At 55.4% G+C, this 25,106-nt stretch overlaps 2 protein-coding genes across 4 annotated transcripts; one reads left to right on the top strand and one right to left on the bottom strand.

Annotated features, from left to right (window-relative positions):
* Nucleotides 1-14: 14 nt before the first annotated feature.
* PGPEP1 (pyroglutamyl-peptidase I) lies at nucleotides 15-16,585 on the bottom strand. The gene is given in 6 exon segments (XM_064174953.1): nucleotides 15-6,099; nucleotides 6,101-6,170; nucleotides 8,212-8,444; nucleotides 9,324-9,440; nucleotides 13,236-13,288; nucleotides 16,506-16,585. Coding segments are annotated over 6 exon segments (630 nt in total). The 5' UTR covers nucleotides 16,540-16,585; the 3' UTR covers nucleotides 15-5,976.
* A 316-nt stretch (nucleotides 16,586-16,901) lies between these two features.
* Nucleotides 16,902-24,000, top strand: LSM4 (LSM4 homolog, U6 small nuclear RNA and mRNA degradation associated). 3 transcript variants are annotated; one of them, XM_064175299.1, is made up of 5 exons: nucleotides 16,902-16,941; nucleotides 17,522-17,563; nucleotides 17,693-17,791; nucleotides 21,048-21,231; nucleotides 23,412-24,000. In XM_064175299.1, the coding sequence occupies exons 2-5, from the start codon at nucleotides 17,561-17,563 to the stop codon at nucleotides 23,498-23,500; spliced, it is 375 nt and encodes a 124-aa protein (XP_064031369.1). In that variant the 5' UTR covers nucleotides 16,902-16,941; nucleotides 17,522-17,560; the 3' UTR covers nucleotides 23,501-24,000. The 3 variants fall into 3 exon arrangements, with proteins under 3 accessions (XP_064031369.1, XP_064031370.1, XP_064031368.1); XM_064175300.1 differs by lacking the exon at nucleotides 16,902-16,941 and adding an exon at nucleotides 16,952-16,985; XM_064175298.1 differs by lacking the exon at nucleotides 16,902-16,941 and adding an exon at nucleotides 17,265-17,349.
* Nucleotides 24,001-25,106: the final 1,106 nt, after the last annotated feature.

Genomic DNA, 25,106 nt, shown 5'->3' with positions numbered 1-25,106 from the left:
GAAGGGCACCAGGAGGCAGAGTCAGACTCTTTTATTTCCTTTGAAAGTTGGGGTTAAATCTCCAGTTACAAAGTCCACTCTAGCAAGAGCAAGCTGCAAGATGCTAAAGGGTCCCTGGTTGCACAGTCCCCCCCGTGACACCCTCGATTGTTTGGATTTACAAGGCACTGCAAGGACACGCTGGCACCACCAGCTGGCACCACCAGCAGCCCCGAGGGACTGAGAACTGCAGCTCCAAGAGTCCTGGCGAGCGGGAGTCTGGCAAACACCTGAGAAACCCAGACAGACAAGGGGGTGTTTGACCACGATGCATGGATGGGGGACCCCAGAGGCTGAGTGATGCTGGAACAGCAGAAAGGAGTCTGGATGAAACACTGAACCTTGCAGAAGAGACAGGAGAACCTCCACAGAGTTGGCCAAGCCAGCTGGGAGCGACAGGGAAGCAGCAAACTCTTGGGTCCTTCCCTTTGTCAGGTCCCAGCGAGGCAGAAAACCTCCAGAACTCGATTCAGTGCAGTTTCTGAGGAGCAGCCTTGGGTAATGAGGACACTGAAGGAGTTCAGAGGTGACTCCCCGTGCCCAAGGCTCAGCTTCCCCACCCAGCCCACGTGCAAAGGGCCCTCCTGTCCCCACCTGTCCCCATCAGCACCGCTGCACTTCCCAGAGCCAGCCCAGCACAGGACAAGGCACTCCCAGTTTAATCAAAGTAAACATTTGTGATTTAAGGAGCTGGTGCAAGAGCAAACCTGAAGGTGTACTTAAGGAGCACAGGGTTTGACTTAAGGGCAGGGTCTAGTTTCATTCCCTAGCTTCAATTCCTAATCTACGGGGAGGTATTTTCCTCTCTACTTTGTCTCAAAATAGACTGAGCAGAAGCAGCTCTCAGGTTTCAATGAGTACAGTGAAGAATTCACAACACCCTCAGCTCTGGGTGCTGGCAGAAGACCACTTTTACCACGTAAGACACAAATCAGACAGGGATGAGAGGGGGGAGGGGTAAGAAAAGTGCACTTTTTACTGCAAAACACGAGGGGTTCTGGTGCAAGAATACCCAGTCTGGCTCAAGGGGTGCACTGCTGGTGTCCACCAGGGGTGGTCTCATCCCAGCCAACAGAGTGTGGCTGAAACCCTCCACAACTCTGAAATTCCTCTCCTTCAAAGGTTATCCAAGAGGATATTAAAGGAGACAACAGGAAGGCAGTTAATTGGTGGCAGCACAAATTAACTGGTGACAATTTTACACCCTGCACTGTGGGATGAAGTCTGAAATTCACCACGAAAAGCACCACACCAGGGTCCCTTCTGTACCTCAGTTGGTTTCCAGGCAGGCTTCAAACACTGCCTCTGACAGCAGCTCCAAGCCTCAGCTGTGTGCTTAGAGAGTTTGGAACTTAGGATGGGTTAAAATCTGTGCTGGAGTCCTGAGCTCGGCCAGCAGCCAGCAGAGGCAGCCCAGAAGGGCTGCTGCAGTGCAGCTCCAGCTCCTGTGTTAGAGGATCACCAGCTCCACTCCACATGGATTTTGGGAGCTCCTGGCCCTGCAGCTCCTCCACACTTCCTAGCAGAGCTCACCAGCAAATCCCTGTGAAGATGATTTGAGTGTCAGAAGAAACTCCAGTGGATTGCTCTGGACCTTCCACTAACAAACTCACTGAGCCTGTGCTGCTGCTCTGCAGGCCTGGAAGCTCCTGGGTTTGTGCTCCAGCCGTGGCACCATGTGCCAGCAGCCCAGAACAACCCCCTCTGCCAGCTGCCCCAGGCACTGGCAGATTCAGTGGTGCCTGCAGGGGCAGCAGGAGGGTGGCAGACACAAGGGAGGCTGAATGCTACATCTTGGTGTCACTGCCCAGGGAAGAACATGTGCACAGGACAGCTCCCAGCCTGCCTGCCCACAGGTGACCATTAGCTGACACTGCCCTGGCACTGGAGGCCAGGCTGCCCTCACAACACTGCTCAACCACTTCCTCCACTTCTGCCCCGAGGCAGCCAGGAAGCCTCTATCTGCCATCTGCTCTGGACACCTTTGCCTCTGAACTTCCTTCCTCTGGGGGTGAAAGCAGAGCAAGCAGTTAAGTTTTCATGAAGTCTTCAACTTTAGAACACACTCAGCCAGGCCTCTCCTTGCCTGGAAGGACTCCTGAAGCTCAGCAGCTCTTGGCTGCAGTCTCATGTCACAACCACACTCAACACCTCTAACCCTCTTCATGACTTTTTCATCCCTTCCCACTACCACCACGTCCAGGAGGAAGCAATCAGGTTGGGGAACACTCCAGATAAGCCTGAACTGCTCCATCTGATCTCAAAGCTGCCAGGCAGCTGCTGTGCAACTGCTGTTCACCACCAACTGCATCACAGAACTCAAGCTGGGAGGGACCCATAAGGATCAAGTCCTCCAAGAAGCTTTAAGGTGAAAACCCCTCGAAGCTCACAGCTCTGGGCTTTATCAGGCAGACTGCCAAGTGTCAGCCCAAGGAAACACCTCCAGACACCACAATCACCAAGTTATGAAGGAGTTCAAGAGTACCTGGAGTTCCTCAACATCCTCCACAGCACAACTGCAACAATGAAATCCTCATCCCAAACTTCACCAACACCTTGGGCAGATCCTGCTGCAAGCTGTTGGCAAGCAGATACAAAGGACACCAGACCCAACCCAGTGGAACCTCCCCAATTCTCTCTCTCTCACACACACACAAAACCTCCTCACGCCCAAGCTCTCCGGGAAGAGACTCGGCACAGGGCTCAGGAACTTCCCCAGCTCTGACATTCTCCAGGCACAGAAATCAGCACAGGACCTCAGCTTCCTACACTCACAGCACAAAAGGTTTTGTGGGTGGCAGCAGGTCTCCCAGGCAGTGCAAACCAGCAAATCCTATTTATTGGTGAGCTGGAAGAGAAAGTGGCTAAAAAGCATCACACAAACCAGCTTTTGGAAGCTCTGCAGCACTTTGACAGCTTCATTCCAGCTACACTCCACAGCTCAAGGCAAGGCATTGGAAGCGACTGAATTGGCCATGGAAGTGACTGAACTGGCCATGGAAGTGACTGAACTGGCCATGGAAGTGACTGAACTGGCCATGGAAGTACCAACCCCCCCCCAAAAAAATACCCTTCCCCAAACCCAAAAGGATTTAATTTAGCTGAGATTAAATAAAATTAGTTTAATGCCATTTCAAAAAGCTTCACTACACAGCACTTCTCTACCACCAAGATACCCTTAACAATCTCTAAGGATTAACTCTCAACCCCCCACACCCTCCCCCCCAAAAAAAAAGATGATAAAATAAATTATGATTTCTAGGGGACTGATCCCATGGGAGCCTCCCACAGACAGCTCAGGAGGAGCCACATGGCTCTGAGTGATGCCCCAAGGGATGAGTTTCTCAAACTGAGGTTTGGCACAGTGACACCTAGAAGATCACCCACTGCAGCCCCTGGCCAAGGAGCACTCCCAGGAGCTGGCTTTAACTTGCCCTGCAGCAGCAGAGAGCACCCAGGGAGGCCCAGCCAGGGCTGTGCTGCACAAAGCAGTGGGGAAGTTGCCCTCCCCAGCTGACACCTGCCTCTGCGTCCCCCAGAGATGAACCTGGAGCTGCTCCTGCTCAGCCACATCCAGAGGACCTCCAAGCTCCTCAGGGCTCTGAAGCAGCAAAAGCATTCAGCAGCTGTGCAGATCTCACCTGGAGACACTGAACACTCTCCAGGCCCCAGTGCTCAGCAGCAGACAAACCCTCCCCAGGGCACTCACAGGCATCAGCCCTGCTCCAGCAGCCCTTCCTACACCCCCTCCCCATCACACCACTGGGCTCTGCCTCACTGAGCTGCTGGTTTTCCCCTCCCAGTCTATCCACAGCTACACCAGACATAAATACTGGCACTGAAAAAGAGAAACTCCAAATCACTCAGATCTGAACTCAGCAGAAGACACAAATCACTCTCAGCAGCTAAGATACACCCAGGACAAAAACCCTTCGTACAGGATAAAGGAATCAACCCTACAAGCAGCTCAGCTAGTGGCAAAGCACCAAAGTCTCAACACAAAAGCATCTTAAATAGAATAAATTACTGCTCAGAGAGGCTGCCTGCTGGCAGCCTGCCAAGTGCTACCTGGGCTTTGAGAGGATTTCCTTTGAAGGCTCCAAATGTTTAGCATCAGGGAAGTCTGTGCAGGAAATAACAGTGGAAATTTCCTTGGCCAAGCAGAAATCTTCCCCCAAAAGAAGTCTTCACAGAGGTCCCCTCAAAGTTATTCCAGCTCTGGAAGTCCTCATCTTCTCTGAGGGCTACAAGTGGCATTTCCTTTGCCATCAGACTTCGACTGGAAAAGAAGTTTAAGGGCAGCTCTCACTGAGAGATACCAAAGCAAAATCCTCCAGCATTAGAGAAAATAAAACAAAGGGGGGGGGTTAAATTGTTCCAAATGCTGTGTGAAAGGGTTTTAAATGCTGGATAAAATGGTTCAAAGTGTTAAGAGGGGTCAAAATCCTGGTTACAATGGCTCAAAACATTGGTTGAAAGGGTTCCAAATGCTGTTTTTTGCTCTCTCTCTATATATATATTTGTAAAATTATTAGGATCAAATCAGACCTCTTCACTTAACTGGCCCCACCATGAGACCTACTGGTCACCAATTAGCAGTTCTGTGCCTGCTCCCATATCTGCCTTTAACTGCTCCCACATCCTGGCAGCAAAACCAGGCCCAGAGCTGGCACCAACCACTGCAGCTCTGCTCAGTGCCTGCCTGTGCATCACCTGGGAAAGCTCCCAGGAGCAGCAGCACTTTGTACCCTCCCATTGGGAGGGGGACACAAAACCCAGCCCCAAATACTCACTCTAAGCAAAATTCCTAGTTTTTAACTAATCATTTCTAGTCACATTGAGAACAGGTTGAAGCTTCTGGAGCAGAGTTGGCAGAAGGGCTCCGAAGCCGCACAGCTGCCTCAATGCCCAAGAACCAACCATGGTGGCAGCTGGAGCTGAACATTGTTCCTATAACCTGCACCAAGAGTGACAGTTCCTAAGGAAATGAAGTTGTAAATTACTCAACCTTAAAATCACAGCTAGCACCCAAGAACAAGATCCCCCATGGAGGAACAGGCCTTCAGCAAAGCTGTCGAACCGCTGAGTACAGGCAGCAGACGCTGGGAGTTGGACAGGAGGGGTTGGCTGGCTTGAGGCAGGGAGGTGGCATCAAGAGGGTGACAAAAAGGAAACAAAAAGGAAGGAAATGTGGCAATATTTGGTGCCAACCAGGCTCATTCTGTGCACACACAGACACACAAAATGCCATTTCCTGCTGCATGACAAAAAAGAACCCAAAATACGTCCCCCCCTTCTCCACCCACAGCTACCAGCTCAGTTCACCAGCAAGGTAGAGAGTTCCCAGTGTGGACAACGTGGGCTGAGAAATCCCTGCCCCAGAACACAGCACAGCACTTCTCACCTCCACTCAGCAACACCAGACCGACCCTCACCACTCCAACTCCTTTCACCTCTAAGTTCTAACCTAAAATCTGGGCCAAAGAGGGGGGAAAAAAAAAACAACACAACAACAAACCAAAAGAAAAGCCACACCCAAAATCCGAGGGGAGCAAACCTTTTGAGTCAAGCACTGCTCACTCCCAGCTGGGGTTATCAGCTCCCTGCACCTGAACACACCCAGCCCAGGTGAGCAATTTGCTGGGAGCTGCCACCTCGCCCTGGGTGAAGCACAGCACAGAGCCCTCAGTCCCTTCAGGAACGAGCAGCTGCAGGAGTTTTAAGGAAGAGGTTTTGGATCCTTTGCTGCCTAGGCTGAAACATTTGATCAAAAGAAAAAAAAAGTCACTTTCTAGAGGTGGAATTTTCCTTTCTGTTTGTGGGTTTTTTCCTTTTGAAGTCTCTGGGTCTGGACCTTTCAGACCAGTTTTTCCCCCCAGTACTTCAGTAGCAGGGAAAGGTTTGGAAGTGCAATCCTAGGGTAGCTTCTGCCCACTCTCAATGTTCATGCTGGCAGTTGATTTTGTCTTCTGAGTGCTCCAGAACATCCAGCATCTCTTCTATGATGGCCTGCAGGGCCCGGCCTAGCTGCTGGGCACTGTAGGGCTTGCCCAGGGGGGGGGACATGGACAAAGGCTGACCGCCCGCGGCTCTGGTACAGAGAGGTGTAGTAGGTGAAGTCACAGAGGTACCTGGAACACAAGGACAGGGCTTTGTTAGGAACAGCAGGAGCTGGGCACTCTGTGAGCATTCTCTAGTGCAGTGAGGCAGGGATTGGTCTCTTCTCCCAGGGAGCAAGCAACAAGACAAGAGCAAACAGCTTCAGGTTGGGGTTTAGAAACACAGAATGGGTTAGGTTGGAAGAGACCTCAAAGATGGAATCACAGAATCAAGCAGGTTGGAAGAGAGCTCCAAGCTCAGCCAGCCCAACCTATCACCCAGCCCTGGCCAATCAACCAGACCATGGCATTAAGTCCCCTGCCAGGCTTGGCTTCAACACCTCCAGGCACAGAGACTCCACCACCTCCCTGGGCAGCCCATTCCAATGCCAATCACTCTCTCTGCCAATAACTTCCTCCTCCTCACATCCAGCCTCAATCTGCCCTGGCACAGCTTGAGGCTATGTCCCCTTATTCTGTTGCTGAGTGCCTGGGAGCAGAGCCCAACCCCACCTGGCTACAGCCTCCCTGCAGGCAGCTGTAGGCAGCAATGAGCTCTGCCCTGAGCCTCCTCTGCTGCAGGCTGCACCCCCCCAGCTCCCTCAGCCTCTCCTCACAGGGCTGTGCTCCAGGCCCCACATCAGCTTCATCATCCTTCTCTGGACACATTCCAGTACCTCGGTATCTCTCTTGAACTGAGGGGCCCAGAACTGGACACAGATCAACCCCCAACCATAGGCAGGGACACCTCCCACTAGAACAGGTTGCTCAAGGCCTCATCCAGCCTGGCCTTGAACACCTCCAGGGAGGGAGCATCCACAACCTCCCTGGGCAACCTGTGCCAGTGTCTCACCACCCTCACCGGAAGGAACTTCTTCCTAACATCCAGTTTAAATCTCCCCTCTGCCAGTTTAAACCTATTGCTCGTCACCTTGTCATTACCAGACCTTGTCAATAGTCCCTCCCCAGCCTTCCTCTAGTCTCCTTCACATACTGGAAGGCTACACCAAAGTCTCCTTGAAGCCTTCCCTTCTCCAGGCTGAAAAGCCCCAACTCTAGCAGCCTGTCCTCCCCAAAAGGCTTGTCAAGCCCTAGAAGAGGCTACCCAGAGGTGAGGTGGAATCCCCATCCCTGGAGAGATTGAACATGGCATAGAAACATGATGCTGAGGGATGTGCTGTGGCAGCGACCTGGCAGCTCCAACTGCGGAGCCCAGACCCAGCACTGCAGGTGTGGCCTGCAGCAATGAGGATCACAGCGTCACAGTATCACCAAGGTTGGAAGAGACCTCACAGCTCATCAAGTCCAACCCTTTAGCACAGAGCTCAAGGCCAGACCATGGCACCAAGTGCCACGTCCAGTCCTGCCTTGAACAGCTCCAGGGACGGCGACTCCACCACCTCCCCGGGCAGCCCATTCCAGTGCCCAATGACTCTCTCAGGGAAGAACTTTCTCCTCACCTCCAGCCTAAATTTCCCCTGGCACAGCCTGAGGCTGTGTCCTCTTGTTCTGGTGCTGGCCACCTGAGAGAAGAGAGCAACCTCCTCCTGGCCACAACCTCCCCTCAGGTAGCTGTAGACAGCAATAAGGTCTGCCCTGGGCCTCCTCTTCTCCAGGCTAACCAATCCCAGCTCCCTCAGCCTCTCCTCGTAGGGCTGTGCTCAAGGCCTCTCCCCAGCCTCGTTGCCCTTCTCTGGACATGCTCAAGCATCTCAATGTCCCTCCTAAACTGGGGGGCCCAGAACTGAACACAGTACTCAAGGTGTGGTCTAACCAGTGCAGAGTACAGGGGCAGAATGACCTCCCTGCTCCTGCTGACCACACCATTCCTGATGCAGGCCAGGATGCCACTGGCTCTCTTGGCCACCTGGGCACACTGCTGGCTCATGTTCAGGCAGGTATCAACCAGCACCCCCAGATCCCTCTCTGTCTGGCTGCTCTCAGCCACTCTGACCCCAGCCTGTATCTCTGCATGGGGTTGCTGTGGCCAAAGTGCAGCACCCTGCACTTGGAGCTATTGAACGCCACCCCCTTGGGCTCTGCCCATCTGTCCAGGTGGTCTCTGCTCCCATACCTGCCAGCATCCTTGGAGATGGTGACTGTGACATCCAGCCCCAGGGCTGAGACCCTCCTGCAGACTGTGTCCATGTCAATGATGGAGTCGATGCACTCTGGGCCGCCCTCCACGCAGCACTGCGAGCCCGGGCAGAAGCGGCAGTTGTCCAGGCCCTTGTAGCCCACGTTGTGGCCACACTTCTCCAGGGTGACAGTTGTAGCCATACCTGAAACACCCACATGGACCACCAGCTGCAAGAGAAAACAAAACAGCTCAGGGCAACCAAAAGGTTTTTCACAGAGAGTGTGGTCAGGGACTGGAATGAGCTGTCCAGGGAGGTGGTGGAGTCACCAACCCTAGGTGTGTTTAAGGCTGGTTTGGATGTGGTGCTTAGGGATATGGTTTAAGGTGAATCTTGTAGGGTAGGGTTATAGGTTGGACTTGGTGATCCTGAGGGGCTTTGCCAGCCTGGGTGTTCCTGTGACAATGTGGTGGTGGGAAAGCAGCAGCCTGCTGCTCCCAGCTCAAGGCTGATGCAGCTGCTACAGGGGCTGAGAACTGCTGGGGAAGCTCACACCAGAGCAGCACTTTGCACCCTCCCACTGTGAGGGGGCACACAAAGAAAGGATCCAAAACACCCACAAATTCCTACTTTTCAGCCAATCCCTCCTGCTTCCCAGTGGGAAGAGGTTGGAGTGCAGCTTTCAGCTGAACATCTCTGGATCCACACGGACAAGGTTTTGTCCAAAAAGTTGTTTCAGCAATGAACTTGTGGATGCAGCCCAGAACAGTTCTTGGTTCAACACCCCCCCCCCAGCCTAAATTATCGTTTTGAGGGTAGAGCTGACTGTTGGCAGGTTGGTAGCAGAGCCCAGGTGGCACAGCCTGGCTGCCAGCTGTCTAGACAGCCCTCTGCAGCGGCCTCTTCACACCGGCTGCTCCCAGTAATTGGAGCTCCCCACCCCCAGCTGCAAACTGCTGCAAATTCATTTGTTTTCACTTCGAGATGGGGAAAGCTGCAGCCAGGCACTGCCAGGCTGAGCACACACCAGAAGTGAGGCTCTGCACGACGTGAGCGTGACAGACTCCAGCTCTTGGCTGTGTCCTTTCTCCTCCCTGCACTCCCTCACCTGTGGGCTGTGCTTCTTCCACAGAGCAGGGATGAGCCTCTGCACTGTCTGGTACTCCACTGGGACCTCATAGACATGCAGATCCACATCATCTCCCAGCCCAAGCTTCTCCAGCTCCTGAGAACACAAGCAGAGGAACAAAACTGAGATGGTCAGGTACAAGCTCAGCAGAGGAAGTGCTTCTGGGAAGGTTTTGTGGCAGTGAGTCTGCTGTAAGAGACTAACCCCAGGTACCACAGGCTGCATAACCCCAGAGCAGCAAAACCCCAACACACCAGGGAGCTACAAAGGGATCTCTCCACCTGCATTAACAGTCCTCACCACAGCAATGGTTTGTTGTGCTCTGATGTGCAGCAACAAAGAAACCGACCTTTAACTGCCAACAGTTAGCAGCAGAACCCACGGGCAGAGAGCTTGGAAGCATTACTGATAGAGGTGCAACAAAGTCACCTCCTGAGAGAGCTAAATGGAGCAGGGAAAGCAGGACTGGGAGGATTCTGTCAACCTGAGGATAGCTGGGCTGCAGGAGAACAAATTCTCATCTGCTTCCAGCTGAGGGTGAGGCAACAGCACTCTGGTATCTGCCTCTGTGTATCAGCAAATACTCCTTGTGGAATTGCCCAGGCTGGAAAAGCCCTTTAAGATCACCAAGGGCAAGCATTAACCCAACACTGCCAGGTCACCATTAAACCTGGCTTTCAGCACCATATCTCCATGGCTTTTAAGCCTCTCCAGGGATGGAGACTCCACTAACCTAGGCAGCCTGGGTCAGGCCTTGATGACTCTCTTGGGGAAGAAATTGTTCTTCATGCCCAACCTAAACTTTTCCTGGTACATCCTGAGTTTGTTTCCTCTCATCCTGCCACTTGCTGCTTGGGAGAAGAGGTCAATCCTCACCTGCTTCCAAGCTCCTTTCAGGGAGTTGTTGAGGACAAGGTCTCCTCTCTGCCTCCTTTGCTCCAGCAAAGGCAAGAGCCTCAGAGCCCAGCAGGTACGAACAACAACCATGATAAATCACTGTGGCTGGGAGGGCAAGGCTGATATTAAAGCTGCTGTATTGATCAGTGTCTGGCACACACAGACAGCCAGCACCAGAGATGGATGCTAAGTGCTGGCTCCTCACATCTCCTCGACACACATCCCCCTCCAAAGCAGCCCCACAGCCTGGGCTCTGTTCATAAGCACTTCACAAACCAGCCTGCTCCCCGCACAAGTCAGCCTCCCCGGGACGACCTCCAGAGCGTTCATCGGCAGAAACTCACCGGCCCCTGGCTGGGCAGTGTGGAACAGCCCCCAGGGAGGACTCCGAGGGAAGCTTCAGCAGCTGCAAGGCATGAGCAGCCCCAGCGAGGGAGGCCCCGCGGGGTGCAGGAGCTGCAGCACCTCGCTGGCAGTCACCTTCTGCTCATGCAGGTACCTTAAACCTCGGCCTGGACAAATTCCCAACTGGCTTTTAACCAAACACCTCCTTCCAGTCAATAATAAAGACGTAGGCTGGCCCCCAGACAACTTCTTGCCCCCAGCCTTGTGTACCTGACAAACACAGACAAACGAACGTGCCTGACCGATTCCCTGACCCCTCCACAATGGTCTCCTTTGTCAGCCTTTAATATCCTTATCAGGTCTGTCTAGACACCCTGACAGCAATTGTCCTTAGCAATGTCAAAACCCACTCTGACCTCTCTCCTCCTCCTCCTCCAGCTCAGCCAGAAGCTTTTCAGGGGGGATGAAGGCAAGAGCTCAGCAGCTTCACACTCCACAGGGCACACCTGTGTCTACACCCAACTCACAGCAGGGAGGCCAGAACATGCCCTGAGCCCCTTTCAGTAGCTTCTCCTTGAGAGAAAAGTCCCTCCCGAGAGAGATTTGCAGCTGAAAAAATCCTCGAGTAAAATCTCAAACACGGAAAAGCAAATCCAGAGCAGCAGAGAACACTTCTCACTGCAAGCCTCGGCAGGGAGAGCAGGCAGAAGTTATTGCTCCCTCTGAGTTCGCAGGAAACCTCTTCCCTGTAAGCATCTCCAAAGAGCTCATCTGCACACTGACTGCTCCCAGCCCTCTTTGGAGGTAGGATGTGTAAAAATCATTTAGCTTTCAAAGCACTCACTGCAGTCCGAGGGAAAAGCCACCCCAGAGCCATGTCCTGTGGGAGAAGCCAAATAAAACCAAAAAGAGGAGTGGAAAGCAAAGCAGAGAATTTTCTCCTCGGGATGTAGGATAATAAAAGATGTAATAAAGCAGAAGTAGCTTAGCCCTGAAGCTAGGAAGGATTTACCAAGATTGTTTAATTGATTTTTCTTCTATTAAAATGCAGCTCACACCGCCGGGGACCCCGGGCCCAGACAACCCCTTTGTGTCCACTCCGCTCCGTGCGGGCCCCGTCTGAGCGCTGCACAATGCCTGCTCCCCCCCGGCCACGCTGTTCCTTTTTGTTCGGGGCTGAGGGGCTGAGGCAGACCCTCCCTGCTGCCTCACAGCTCAGCCTGAAAGCCAGCAGGGGCTGTTCAACAGGACAGGAGCAGGAAGCTGCGCTCCAGCCCAGCAGTTCTCAGTTTGTACCCTCCAAACATCCTCCCCAGAGAGGATTTAAAGCGCAGGTGATGATTTCGCCTCGCAGCCCTCGGTGCCTCCAGCTGCCAGGCTGAGTGGAGTCCCAAGGCATTTCACACCTCACCGTGAGTTTGTTTTGGAAGCACCAGCAGAACAACCACCACTGCTCCTGCTCCTGCCCCCGAACCACAACCTCCTTTTGTCCACCTCCTCTAGGAGAAAAGTTGTTTACAGCAGCTGACGTTGCAGGGGTGACAACAACCCAGACCCACTCAGGGCTTCTATTCCACACCCACAATGTGCTTGTTCCCCCTCAAGCTTAACCTGTGCAAACCCTCACTCAAATAGAGTCATTTCCAAATGGCTCTTGAAGGCAAAGGTTTCATCTTCACCTCCCAAGCAGCAGCTCAGACATCTGGACATTAGCTGGCTGTAATTGATTACAGTTTGTGATTTAATTTAAAAGCATTCTACAGAAGAGATTAATCTCAGAGCTCTGAAGGGGAGAGAGATGTGTTAGGGGAAAAAAAATAGATTGAATTCCCTGGGCAACTGTACTAAAAGGTACCTTGGAATTCCCAGGGGCTTTGTCAGAGGTGACAAATCAGGGAGCAGCAGGCAGGACAATGTGGCTGCCCCCAGCTGATGTTTCTACAGCAAGCAGCCCTAAGCCCTCGGTTCAGCTGAGCACGCAGCAGGACTCTGAGCTCTCCTCCTCCTCTCAGGGTCCCACACACAGGCTGGTGCAGAGGCATAGCTACAAGTGGCAGAGGCTTGATCTGCCTGGGGACCTGCTGAACCACAGAATGTTTTGAGTTGAAAGAGACTTCTGGAGGTCACCTGGCCCAGCTCTTCGAGCACTCTTGTCCCCTGCAAGGTCCTGCTTCACCTGCTGCTGCTTCTCTGAAGCCAAAGACACAGCCTGAGCCCCTTGTGCCCTCTGCTTCACCCACTGCCAAAGGAGCTAAAGTGGGGGAAGGGGACAGTGGTAGCTGCTTTGCTTTGGAGTCCAGAGTCCTGATGCTCAGAGCCACGCTGGATGGCTCTGCAGTGCACTCGAGTCCACCCAGCTACTCATTACAGGCTGGGCTTGAAGGTTAACCAACAGACCCAGGTTCAACCTAGAGCTGAGGGGAAAGCAGAAGAACGCTCCTGGGTTGGTTTATTTACTCTGAATTCTCTCCAGCAGATTCCACGCTCCCTGCCCCCTTTAACATCCTTCAGATCTAAGGCCTTGGCCTACAAATTCCTTCCTCACCTCAGAGACATGAACTCAGTGTCAGTTGTGAAGGAGCTGCAGCCTGGGCTGGGCTCTGACAGGTTATCAGCAGGGCTCTGTTTCGCCCCGAGCCGTGGCCTTACCTGCACCGCGATCCAGCTGGCGTTGACGGCGTGCTCCCCGAAGGGGCCGAACCCTGCAAGGCAAGCACAAACCCGGGCTGAAGTCATCCTCACTGCCCTGCCTGGGCATCCAGCTCTGAGACCTCTGCACCTTCCTGGGGTGCATGTCCTGCAGGACAACCAACTGCTCCTGCCCAACCCCTGCTTGCTTTGCATCCAAGCGGTAAATCAGAGCCGCTCGCAGCAGCCTTTGAGCTCTGCCCTTCTGCGGAGCTTGCCTCAGCAGAGTTTCTTCTTTGCCCACACAAACTCTTTGCCCCTGCAGAAACTCGTCCCCACCACCCCCACCCAGACACCATTTCCCCCTTCCTGTCCAGGTTATGAGCACTTGTCACTAGGAGGTGAGCTGAGTGATGCCCTGCAATGAGAATCACCCCTGGGTTTTCAGTTCCACTCGGGTTAGACCACAGAGGATGTGGACAAGCCCTTCTCAAATATTTCTTCTCTGCTCAGGTCCTCACCCAGGTCTCTGATGGGATCAGTGATGCTTTATGAGGAAATAAACAGAGCCCTTGAGCTGTTTTGGTCAGAGAAACTCTTTCATAGCATCCAGTCCCACCATTTCCTAACTGCCCAGGCTGGGGCTAACCCATGGCCCCCAGCACCACACCTCTGAGACACCGCTAGGGGTAGGGATTCAGCCACCTCCCTGGGCAGCCTGTGCCAGCAGTTGAGAACCCTTCCAGTGAAGAAGTTTCTCCTGATATCCAACCTAAAGCTCCCCTGGAGCAACTTCTATCTTCTCCTTCTACCACCTGCTTCTTGCTAGAAGAGCCCAGCCCCCACCTGGCTCCAGCCTCCTTTCAAAGAGCTGTAGAGAGCAAAGAGCTCTCCCCTCAGCCTCCTCTCCTCCAGCTCACTCAACTGCTCCTCCCCAGCCCTATTCCTCAGACTCTTCCTCAGCTTTGTTGCCCTTCTCTGGCCCTGCTCCAGCCCTTCCACGTGCTCCTTGGAGTGAGGACTGTGGTGCTGAGATGGCTGGGCCAAGCAGCAAAGGTTGTGCCAGCATTATCAAGGCTCCTTACTCCCCGGGTCCACATCTCCTAATGAGTAACCTGGAGTTAAGCAGTAATCCATAACATCTTTCCTGAGCAAGCACACAAAGCTTGGCCCATTTGTCTGGCCAGGATGTCAATATGCTTTAATTTAAAATGTCACTGCTACCCCCTGAGCCTGATGCAATTAGGGGACATAAATTTTCATCTAACTGGTGAAAGGCTTTGCAAGGGCCTACAAATATTATCTGACACCTTAATGGAAACAGCCTCTCTGCTCCCCACCAGCCAGTCTGAGGTTACTCTGCACACAAGGATGCAAGGAGCCACAGGCATGGGCTGGGCCACGCTGATGGAGCCCTCACAATTTAACCTCCATCACTATCCCCTCGGAATAAACCTTCCAGAGGTGGTCTCAAAATCACAGCCCAGCTGTGCCCTCCTGCCAGCAGCCCTCCAGTGTGGAGGCATGGCTGCAGAAGGGAGGATCAAGTCCAATCATCAAATGCTTTCTCAGATGGCTCTGTAGGCCAGGGATGTCCTACCAGCAATCACAACCTGCTTGGTTCCATGCCCGAAGGAGAAACAAACCCTACTTGTTCCTTGGGGACAGCTCAGCCACGGGAAGGCTGAGCTCCTACAGGTGCCCATGCATCCAAGGCTGCCCTCTCCTCAGGCCAAACACAAACTGACACAAACACTGCTGTGGGCACTCACTCCTCTGACTCATCTCCTCTTGAAATCAGTCCTGCTATCTCCTAAACAGAAGATAAGCAACTTCAGCAGCAGCATCAAACCCACCGAGCATGCCCGGGAGCCCATCCGTGCCCACACCAGGGCCCTCCTAGGCTCATTAGCTGCCAAGACCTTTATGGGATTAGCTCCTTAAATAGTGCTAAAAAAGAAACTGTGCACACATAATCCCAGCTGAGCAGGGACACAGCACCACGGCCCCTTCCCAAGCGAGCCGAGCCTGACATCCGCCGCAGAACAGCAAAGCCAAGCACCTGAGCACATCCCCAAAGCCTTCCAGCCACAGCCAGCCCCGAACACGGGAGGAAGGAGAGGGGAGAGCCGCGAGGAGCAGAGCCTCCACTGACGCCAGTTTCCTGTTTAGTCACGGCCAAGTGTGGCCGCTCTCGGGTTTGGGAGAGCCAGAATCTGCCACCTGCTTCCCCTGCTCCCAGCACAGGCACTTGCCTCAATTAACGCCGCTCCAGCGCCTCGCCGGCAGCGAGCCCCTCGCCCCCGCGCTCGCTATTCAGCCGGCCCCGACTTCAGCTGCCGAGGGGAGCCCTGAATAGTTTCGCCGAGTTCCCCATTTGTCACAGCGCTGCCTTCCCCACAAATCAAGCTGCTCTTTGTACCCGGGGGACAGCAGCCTGACGAGCTCTCGCTGCCGCACCGGGGCCTTTCATTCCCTCGCTCATTCTTCCCCTCCGGCGCTCCTGCCCTGCTGCGTGGGGTGGTTTTCGTGGCACCTCGCACACCTCGGGAGCTTGGGGTGGGGTAGGCAGAGAGCAGGCAGAGAGCAGGCAGCGAGCAGGCAGCGAGCAGGCAGCCCTCATTCCATGCCCTGACTGCTCTTCCTGCTCCTTGGGAAGTTCGGTTCCCTTCTTTCTCCAGCCAACCCCTGGGGAGGATCGGGGATGGCCGAGGGGGATCTCAGTGTCCCCCCCTCACCAAACAACAGACTTCCGCAGCTGCCGGTACCCCTCACCCACAGTAGCCTCCCCTTCTTGTCCCTCAAAGCCCCCCACACCCTTGCCCTCCGTTCCCAGGGCGCCCATTTATCACCCCCGAGAGGGGGCTGCCCCTTCAAACAGTCCCCCAGAGTACAGCCCCCCCCATTCAGCCCTTCTTTAGTCACTCCCTGGTGCGACAGCATCAACCCCCCAGCTTCGGACCCTCCACCGCTGCTTGCTCATCTCGGGAAGGAGACCCTCGTCTCCCCCTCCCCACCTCCGAGCCGCACACCCCTCACTACAGGGAAGGGGTCTCCGACAAATTCCCCCTCACCCACCTCAGGGAAGAGGTCCTCATCTTCCTCCCTCCAGCTCTGGCCCATCCACCCCTCCTCGTTCACTTCAGAGAAGGGGTCCCTCGTCTGCTCCCCCAGCCCCCCTCATTTGCCTCCTCACTGCTTCCCCTCGGGACCCCCCCCCCCCCCGCACCGTCCCCTCTGGCCCTGTCCAGGCTCCCCGAGTTACCCCCGGCCTGTCCCGCCGCCCCGTACCCGTCACCACCACCGCCCGCCGCGGCTTCTCCATCGCGGCTCCGGCCCGTCCCGCCGCCGCCGCCCCGCACCGAGTGCGCGACCCCGCCCCGCCACCGCCACCGCTCCGCCCCGCCGCCCAGAGCGGCCCCCACCACCACCGAGACCGCTCCGCCCCGCCGCCCAGAGCGGCCCCCACCACCACCGAGACCGAGACTGCTCCGCCCCGCCGCCCAGAGCGGCCCCACCACCACCGAGACCGCTCCGCCCCGCCGCCCAGAGCGGCCCCCACCACCACCGAGACCGCTCCGCCCCGCCGCCTAGAGCGCCCCAGGAGCCGCTATTTCCGCTGGCGGCGCGGAAGTCGCTCTGGCCCCGGGGGGTGCGGAACCCGTGAGGGCCCAGTCCCGGAGCCACTCCACCGTTAAGCGACCCCCCCTGGGCCTCGGAGCAGCGTGGAAGGGGCTCCCACCAGCCGCCGCCGTGCGGGCCCGGCTAGGAGTTAGTTAAATCGTTACAGAACTAATGGGGCTCTCCTTCCCCCCACCTCGGGGAGAGCAGGGACCGGGGCTGGCCCCGCGGCACCGGGAGGGGCGGCAAAGGCCGCGGGGGGCCGCAGCGTGCAGCTTCCCGCCCCGCTCTGCGCTTTGCGGCACTGTCGTGAAAAGCGCGCCCGGGCACAGCGGCGCTCACTTTACGGCCGAACTTCGAGTCGCTGCGCTCTGATTGGCTGCGCCGGGGCCGCGCCGAGCTCTGATTGGCTCCGCCGGGGCAGCGCCGCGCTCTGATTGGCCCCGCGGAGGGCCGGGGGCGGTTTGAGCGGCAGCGCCGGGCGCGGCGGCGGCTCCACTGCTCGGGCACCATGGTGAGCGGCGGCGGCGGGGCCGGCCCGGGGGAGCGGGGCCAGGAGCTCGGGGGGCTGAAGCAGGGCGAGCTTGGCTCGCCTCCCCGCCGCCGGGAGCGGTATGCCCGGTGTTGCGGTCGGTGTCCTGACCCCCGGCGGTGCCTGAGGCTTCTCTCCTCTCTTCCTCTTGCAGCTGCCCCTATCCTTATTGAAGACGGCGCAGAACCACCCTATGGTGAGTGTCGGCAGCGCGGTCCAGTCCCGGGCCCACAGCCTATCCCGGCCTTGGGCTTGCCGGTGACACCGAGGCAGGTCCTTGTACACCGGGGCTGCGCTGGCGCTCCGTGACTCCCATCTCTTACAGCTAGTGGAGCTGAAGAACGGGGAGACGTACAACGGGCACCTGGTGAGCTGTGACAATTGGATGAACATCAACCTGCGGGAGGTCATCTGCACATCCCGGGTAAGGCTGCAGACCTGCCCCGGGAATGGGTCACCCAACCTCCGTGTCGCTGGTGAGCGGCCCCGAGAGTGCCCAGCTCCAGCCCTGCACTGTCTCAGAGGTCGCCTTTGCTTTCCTTTATTTTCTGCTTAAAGAGGCCCAGCAGAAAGCTGGGGACAGACTTTTGGGCAGGGATTGATGTGACAGGACAAGGGGAAGGGGTTTAAACTAAAGGAGAGGGATTCAGACTGGAGAGAAGGCAGAAAATTGGGGTGGTAAGAGCCTGGCCCAGGCTGCCCAGAGAGGTGGGAGCTGCCCCACCCCTGGCACCACTGCAGGTCAGGTTGTTTGGGGCTGTGAGCAACCTGCTCTAGTTGGGAACATCCTTGCTGATTGCAGTGGGCTTGGACTGGATGACTTTAAGGATCCTTTCCCATCCAATCGATGATTCTCTGATCACTTCTGTGGATGACATCTGCCCTAGGTGCAAATTCAATACTTACTTATAAGAAGGACATGGAACTGTTGGAGGGAGTCCAGAGGAGGCCATGAAGATGCTCAGAGGGCTGCAGCAGCTCTGCTGTGAGGACAGGCAACAAGAGTTGGGGCTTTGCAACCTGGAGAAGAGAAGGCTTTTAGGAGACCTTGGAGTGGCCTTCCAGTAGCTGAAGGAGGCTCCAGGAGGGCTGGGGAGGGACTACTGACAAGGTCTGGTAATGAGAGGAGGAGGAGGAATGGGTTTGAAATTGCAGAGGGGAGATTTAAACTGGATGTTAGGAAGAAGCTCTTTACAGTGAAGATGGTGAGACACTGGCACAGGGTGAGGGTGGTGAGTCACTGGCACAGGTTGCCCAGGGAGGTTGTGGAGCACAGAAGCACCCAATGTGATCAAAGATCACATTGGGTGCTTCTGTGCTCCACAACCACCCTGGAGGTGTTCAAGGCCAGGTTGGATGAGACCTTGAGTGACCTGTTCTAGTGGGAGGTGTCTTTGCCTATGGCAGGGTTGGAACTGGCTGAGCTTTGAGCTCCCTTCCACCCTCAACCATTCTCTGATTCTATTCTGTAGCATCCCTAACAAAGGAACTCACTCACACAGGAGCAGGAGGGCTTCCTGTGCTGCACTGAAACACCCTGCAAAGCATTTGCCTCACAGGGTTCTCACTGTGGGGCTGGGGGCTGCAGGAGGGGTGTGATACCCCTACCCTATGGACTGACACTGAGCTGGGCTTGCCAAGAACAAAGCCTTCATCTTCCAGGTGCTGTCCAGGAGGTTTGCTTCAGACCTGCCCTAACTTTTACCAGCTTGTTTGTCTCTGCTCCTCTAACCCCACATCAAAACAAGGGCCTGTTGTTTACCTGCACCAAGGCTCTGCACTGTCTGGTGCTTTTGCCCTTGGCCAAAGTTGCTCCAGAAGATTGTGATCTATGTTTTAAAGCTTTAACCTCAGTCAGAAGTGTCTGGTCTTGTCCCTGCCCGCTGCCCACTGTGGGTAGCAGCAGCCAGGTGGATGTTGCTTGTTGGTGCTCTTGCCCTGCCTTGGAACATCAGAGCTCTGTGGGAGAAACTGGCAGAAATCTTCATTCTTCCAAAAAGCCTCTCTGTAACCTCCCCCTCCAGTGCCTGTTGTCTCCATGGCAGGAAGGATCTCAGTGATGGTGCTGGGGCACAGCTGAGCAAAGTATGAGGAAGACCTTCAGGGCAGGAGAGCGTGGGTAGAAATTTGTGCCTGCACCTTGAGTTGTGGCAGGACAAGTTGGAAGGAAAAGCTGTTGGGTTTAGCAGGAGGGGAACTAAGAGGAGGTGACAGCAAAGCCTTTTCCTGGTCCCTGACACCGAGGGTATTGTCCCTCTCCTCGGGAAGTTGCTTCCTATGCATTGTTCTCTGCTGTGGGAGAGCAGCCGCTCGGGTATCCTTCCCCCTGAGTGACCCAGAGGGATCCTGTGGCACGCCGGAGCAGGCGGACTCGTCAGCTATGCCTCTGCCTTCGGACACCGGAGCGCCTGCGAGGCCCCGGAGGAAGCGGAGCTGAGGCTGCCGAGGCCGCGCCGGTGGCAGTGGCGGGGGCTGGCCGCTAGGCGGCGCAGCGGCAGGCGCGGGCGGCTCGGTGCTTGCCGCGGGGGCCGGAACGAGGAAGGCAGAGGAGAGAAGGGAGCCTGGAGCCTGGCCCCGGCCGGCGGCACCCCGAGCCAGGGAGCAGGCACGGCCCGGGCAGGGTGGGGTCTGCTGGGTGTCTCCTGGATCAGGGCTGTTGCTGTCTTGTCTTGTGCGCCGAGAACTTGCCCGTACAGGCAGAGTGGCCCCGGATAACTCCTGGGGTGGTGGCGTGGAGCTGGCTGTGCTCCCCCGGGAGGGGGAGGGAGCAGGAGGAACGGAGCGTTCTGCTTTCACCCCTCCTCTGCGCCCTGGCAGATGCCTTCTCCACATGCTGCCTCTGGAGGCTCGCTGGGCTCCAGCGATCCCATCTGCAGCCAAGCCCTGCTGGAGCTGCGGCGGAGCGGGGCGCGGTGGGTCCCTGTCCCTCCTCCCGCTGACATCATGGGCAGCGCAGTTGTTGTTTGGCTTCCACGCTCGGTTCCTATTCCCACACCGCCCTCGCCGTGCAGACAAAGCCCTGACAGAGCCTAGAAAAGCCTTGAAACGATTAAACAGCAACAAACCAGCGCGCAGAGATAGCTGCTCCCTAATTGGGCACCTGAAGGCTCTGGTTTGTATCTTTGCCACCTGCAAGCTCCCTGTTTTCCCCCAGCTGCTGTGCTCGGGTGGCACACGCCCTGTGGCCAGCTGGCTCCTGCCCTGCCTCGCTGCTCCGTCCACACCCCAGAGGAGCAAAGGCCTGAGGTGACTCCCAGCTGGAGCAGAAGCCCAGCCCCGCACACAGCCCTCTTTTTCCTGCCAGAGCTGGTTGTTTGTAGCAGTTTTGTTCCCTCACCGCCCTTCCCTCTCCAGACCTGCATTCAATTCCCTTCTTGCATGAGAGGGGAAGGTGTTTGTGTGTGTGTGTGTTTCCTCAGCCTCTCCTCCTTTCATTTTATGCAAGCTGTGGAACAACTTGAGCCCGGAGTTGCTCATGATGGGGTGCATTCCTCCCCAGATGACATGTTCTGGAGGACACCCCTCTATTTTTTTTGCATCTGGGTGCAGATTAATGCCCTCAGAAAAGGTTGGCAGGGCTGTTGTGCTCTCCAAAAGTGATGGAAATACTCAGATTCCCCCCAAAATAACCCCAAAGCACCAGGTTTTGTTCACGTTGCTAACATGTTGCTCCCTGCTAGGATGGAGACAAGTTCTGGAGAATGCCAGAGTGCTACATTCGTGGCAGCACCATCAAGTACCTGCGAATCCCTGATGAAATTATTGACATGGTGAAGGAGGAGGTGGTGTCCAAGGGCAGAGGCCGTGGTGGGATGCAACAGCAGAAGCAACAGAAGGGCCGTGGTATTGGAGGTGCTGGGCGAGGTAACGATCTCGGTTTGGTTTTCAGCTGGCAGGGGGGGGTGAGCAGGGTCCCTGCCCTGAAGCGTCCCCTCTGGAGCGAGCAGCAGGTCCTGTGCCCAGCTCTAGAGCCTGGGCTGCGTCTGGGAGAAGCTGGAGCCGCTCCTGCGCGAGCCCCAGCCAAGCGCGCGTGTTGCTGTGCTTGTGAGGCAGCATCTGCCAAAGAACAGGAAGGATCCGTGCCAGGGATGTGCCTCCTCATTCTTGGGGTTGGGCAGGAGCTTAGGAGAGTCTGAACTTGACTGTTCCTACCCCTTCCTGGCTGGTTTCGGGAGGGTGGCCTGATGAAACTGGTGTCTCCTGGTTTAGTCTGGGAGGGAAGCAAATGCCTGTGCTGCCTGGAAATAAGCCTGGGCCCTGAGCATGGCAGTGCCAGGGACTCTTCATCCTGTGGCTTTGGAGCCTCCTGACTTGTTGAATTCTTCTTCTTTTTTTTTTTAAAGCCTCTCTCAGGGCTTGAGCTCCTCCTGCTCGAGACAAATAATTGATGTTGGGATAGAGGACAGGTTGCTCCTCCTGAAAAAATAGGTCACCAAAACAACTCTTCCCTCCCTGCCCCACTCTTTCTGCTTAGATGATCTCTGAGCACTGCAGCTTGGGGCTGTCTTTGTTCTTTTCACCCCAAACTGTCCTGCTGGAAGCCTGGGAGCTGTTTGTCTCCCCCTCTGGGCTCACCCCTCCTGCCACGTCTTTGCCATTCACTTTGTGGCCACCACAGTCAGCCCCAGGGGCGTTCTCAGTGCAGGCTTCAAATCCTGAGTCCACAAAGTTGGGTTTAGCCTGGGAAATTTCAGCTTGTAAAAGGAGCCCTGAGGTCTGAGACACCAAAGGGTGAAGCCTCTCCACAGAGCACCCCTGAGGAGCTCCCTGTGTGTTGGCTGAGAATCCTGGGAGGCTGACTGGGATGTTCCCAGGGGCATCCCCCATGCTGGGATCTGCGAGGTGCAGCAGCTCTGACTCCCTGTGATTTCTGCTTCCCCTGCTACCTCCTGGAAGCACTGAGCATGCAAAAGTGACCTTTACAAATCTGAAGGAGCCTTTCTTTTCCCTCCTTTCCTTTTCAGTGTCCAGAGCACTTGGCACAGCAGCTTTTTGGGATATGGTTATTTGGATAAACATTTTGAGCTGAAAAAAAAAAAAGAAGATTTTATTTTTATTTTCTCTGCTGTGGAAATCTCCACCTTGTAGAGAGCAGAGTTGGGCTTCCTCTGAGGAGGAGTTCCCTACTGATTTGATGTGCAGCTTTGGCTGGCTGATGGAAGATTTTAAAAGGGGAGCTTCAGCATTTGCTAATTAGCTAAAAGGTTTGGCTCTCATTACTGAGACACGAAGGGAGGAGGGGAGAGAGGGAAAGAGGAAAGGAAAAAAAACAAAAGGCAGGAGAGTTTTGCTGAGAGGCCAGCAGGCAGGGGGGGAGCTGCAATTGTGCACACAGTTAAAGGATTCCCGTTCCTGACGCTGCTTATCCTTCGTCCTGCTCCTCGCCTTGCCAAGCCCTGAAGTGCAGCAGCTTTAACTCAAGCCTGCTGGGAGCAGCCAGAGCCCCACAGCATCCCGAGCACTGCAGGGTTAGCAGCAGTTTGTGTTTTGCCTCAGCTTTAGGCATCTCTCCATGAAGCAACTTCCAGAGAAGCTCTTCTGCCCCACACCCAACCCGGGTTTCCTCTGGGCTCCGCCTCCTGTGCTGAGGCAGCTGGCAGGGGAGGTTCAGCGCTTCCAGAGAACCACAGACTGGGTTGGGCTGGAAGCGATCTTAAAGATCATCCAGTTCCAACCTCCTGCCATGGGCAGGGACACCTCCTACTAGAGCAGGTTGCTCCAGGCCCCATCCAACCTGGCCTTCAATGCTCCTGGGCTTGGAGCCTCCATAACTTCTCTGGACAACCTGTTCCAGTGCCCAGAGAAATCATGCCAAGGCAGAAAGCAATTTCAGGCAGGAATCTGTTTGAAGCTGAGCAGGGCAGGGCATGACACAGACAGGCACAGCTCTTGGGCACAAAGGGTGCTTGTAGACCTGGAGTGAGCAAGCTGCTGGGGATGTCTTGGGTGGTCCCCAGAGGTCCCTTCCAGCTGCACTATGCTGGGGTTCTGTTGCTGACTGCCAGAGATGCCGCCACATCCATGCTCTCTCGTTCTCTCCCCAGGTGTCTTTGGTGGCCGTGGCCGAGGGATTCCAGGCAGTGGAAGAGGCCAGCAAGAGAAGAAGCCAGGCAGGCAATCAGCAAAGCAGTGAGAGGCTGGTGGCAGCTTGGCTGAGCACCAGCACTGCCAGCCTGATGGGTTTTTTGTCACCTCAGGATTGCCATGTGTTCAAAAGTGTCCCCTCCCTGCTCCTCCACCAGCTGATCAGTGCCCGAATCAGGTAGTTTGGAAGCCCCTTTGCAACTGGGTCTGGTGCAGTGGGGTTCATTCACTGCTCCTAGGCAGCAAATCATTGGAAATGCTTTAAAAAAATCATTGGTGGGTAAGGACCTGAGCTCTGCCTCCCGAGAGGGGAGGCACTGCTTCATTTTTCAGGGCCAACAGGTTTAATTTGGATTGTCCTGCACAGTGGTCTGAGAAGGAAGCTGACACTGTCTGGATCGTTTGGGTTTTGTTTAATACTTGGGACAGGAAAACTCATTGCACTTGTAACAGGTGTTGAGGTTTGGTTTGCAAAGCCTGACCTCCAGGACTTTTGTCTCTTTGTGGTCTTAAAGGTTTGGGGGCTGTTTAAAAACAACAAACTTTTAAGCTGTTGCTTCTCTTCTCTTTCTGTCCCCTTCTCCTGTGGCTAAGGGAGAACTTGGGCTGAACGCTGCATTGGCCTTCAAGGCTTGTGTCCATCAGGCCTCTGTGATAAATGAGGGGTTCCAAAGTAGTGATTACTAATTTGACTCCAGGTTAGAAGTGTCCTTGAAAGGAAAGGCTTTTCTGGGTTCTCCTGCAGGAGGCTCTTGCTGCTTTGTTTTGTTTTTACCTGCAAAGCAACCAAGCTGCTGATTCCTTTCTCTCCCTGCTTTGAAAACTCTCCCTCATGCCTCTGACACAAAGTCCTGAACCCCAGCAGTCTTTCTCCATCTTATTTCCCTTGAGTGGATGAAGCAATTTAATTTTAGGGGAAGGACTGATGCTGTGGCATGCTGTGAGCAGGGGTTTGGGGGTGGTTTGGTTTCTCTCATTACAAGCGATTCCCACAGTGCTGCTGCTCCACCACTGGATGCAGGCAAGCCAAGGATCTGCTTTGGTACAGATTGATCTGTATAGAACCTGGGCACAGTGGTGAGTGGGAAGAAATCACCAACCTCTGCCACATGGCTCCTTCTGTCTGTGCAGCCCCCATCTGCTCCCGCAGCCACCCAGCGCCGCCTGAGCCCTGCTCTAAGCCACAAACCCCCAGGCAGAGAGGGCAGCTCTTTGGTTGCTAGCGGCAGCCACATGCTCTCCACGGCCATCTCTCAGCGAGGTCTGAACCAGCACTGCCAGCGTTCAGTGCCCATCCTGGGCAGCTGGCTTCTGCCAGGAAGCTAATTCCAGCCCATGAAAAGAGGGCACTTGTGTCCTCCCCTCTGGCAACTCAAAGCACCCGTGTGGCATTTTAACAAAGGCCAGGCTGAGCTTTGTGTCAGACTTTCCTTTCCCAACCTGCTCCCTCCCTTCCGAGTCCCTACAGCCACAGGAGCGGAGTGCTGTGGCTGCCCTGGTGCAGAGGAAGCAGCCGCAGCACTGTCTGGATTTCAGACCTGTTCTGGCCAGATAAATCTGCACCACAACAATGAGACCTTTGGCTTCAGCTTGGGGTAGAGTCCCAAGTACGCCTTATCTCCTGACAGAGCTCTGGCTCTGAAGCTCGTTAAGTT

The sequence above is a fragment of the Pogoniulus pusillus genome, chromosome 41 (genome assembly GCF_015220805.1).
Source record: "Pogoniulus pusillus isolate bPogPus1 chromosome 41, bPogPus1.pri, whole genome shotgun sequence".
NCBI classification, from domain to species: domain Eukaryota; kingdom Metazoa; phylum Chordata; class Aves; order Piciformes; family Lybiidae; genus Pogoniulus; species Pogoniulus pusillus.
This window is presented reverse-complemented; position numbering and strand designations above follow the sequence as displayed.

What these genes read in the sequence shown, in the direction of transcription:
- LSM4 (XM_064175298.1), top strand. An exon ending in AGGTCATCTGCACATCCCGG is followed by an intron (nt 17,792 to 21,047) that starts GTAAGGCTGCAG and finishes GCTCCCTGCTAG; the next exon opens with GATGGAGACAAGTTCTGGAG. An exon ending in TATTGGAGGTGCTGGGCGAG is followed by an intron (nt 21,232 to 23,411) that starts GTAACGATCTCG and finishes TTCTCTCCCCAG; the next exon opens with GTGTCTTTGGTGGCCGTGGC.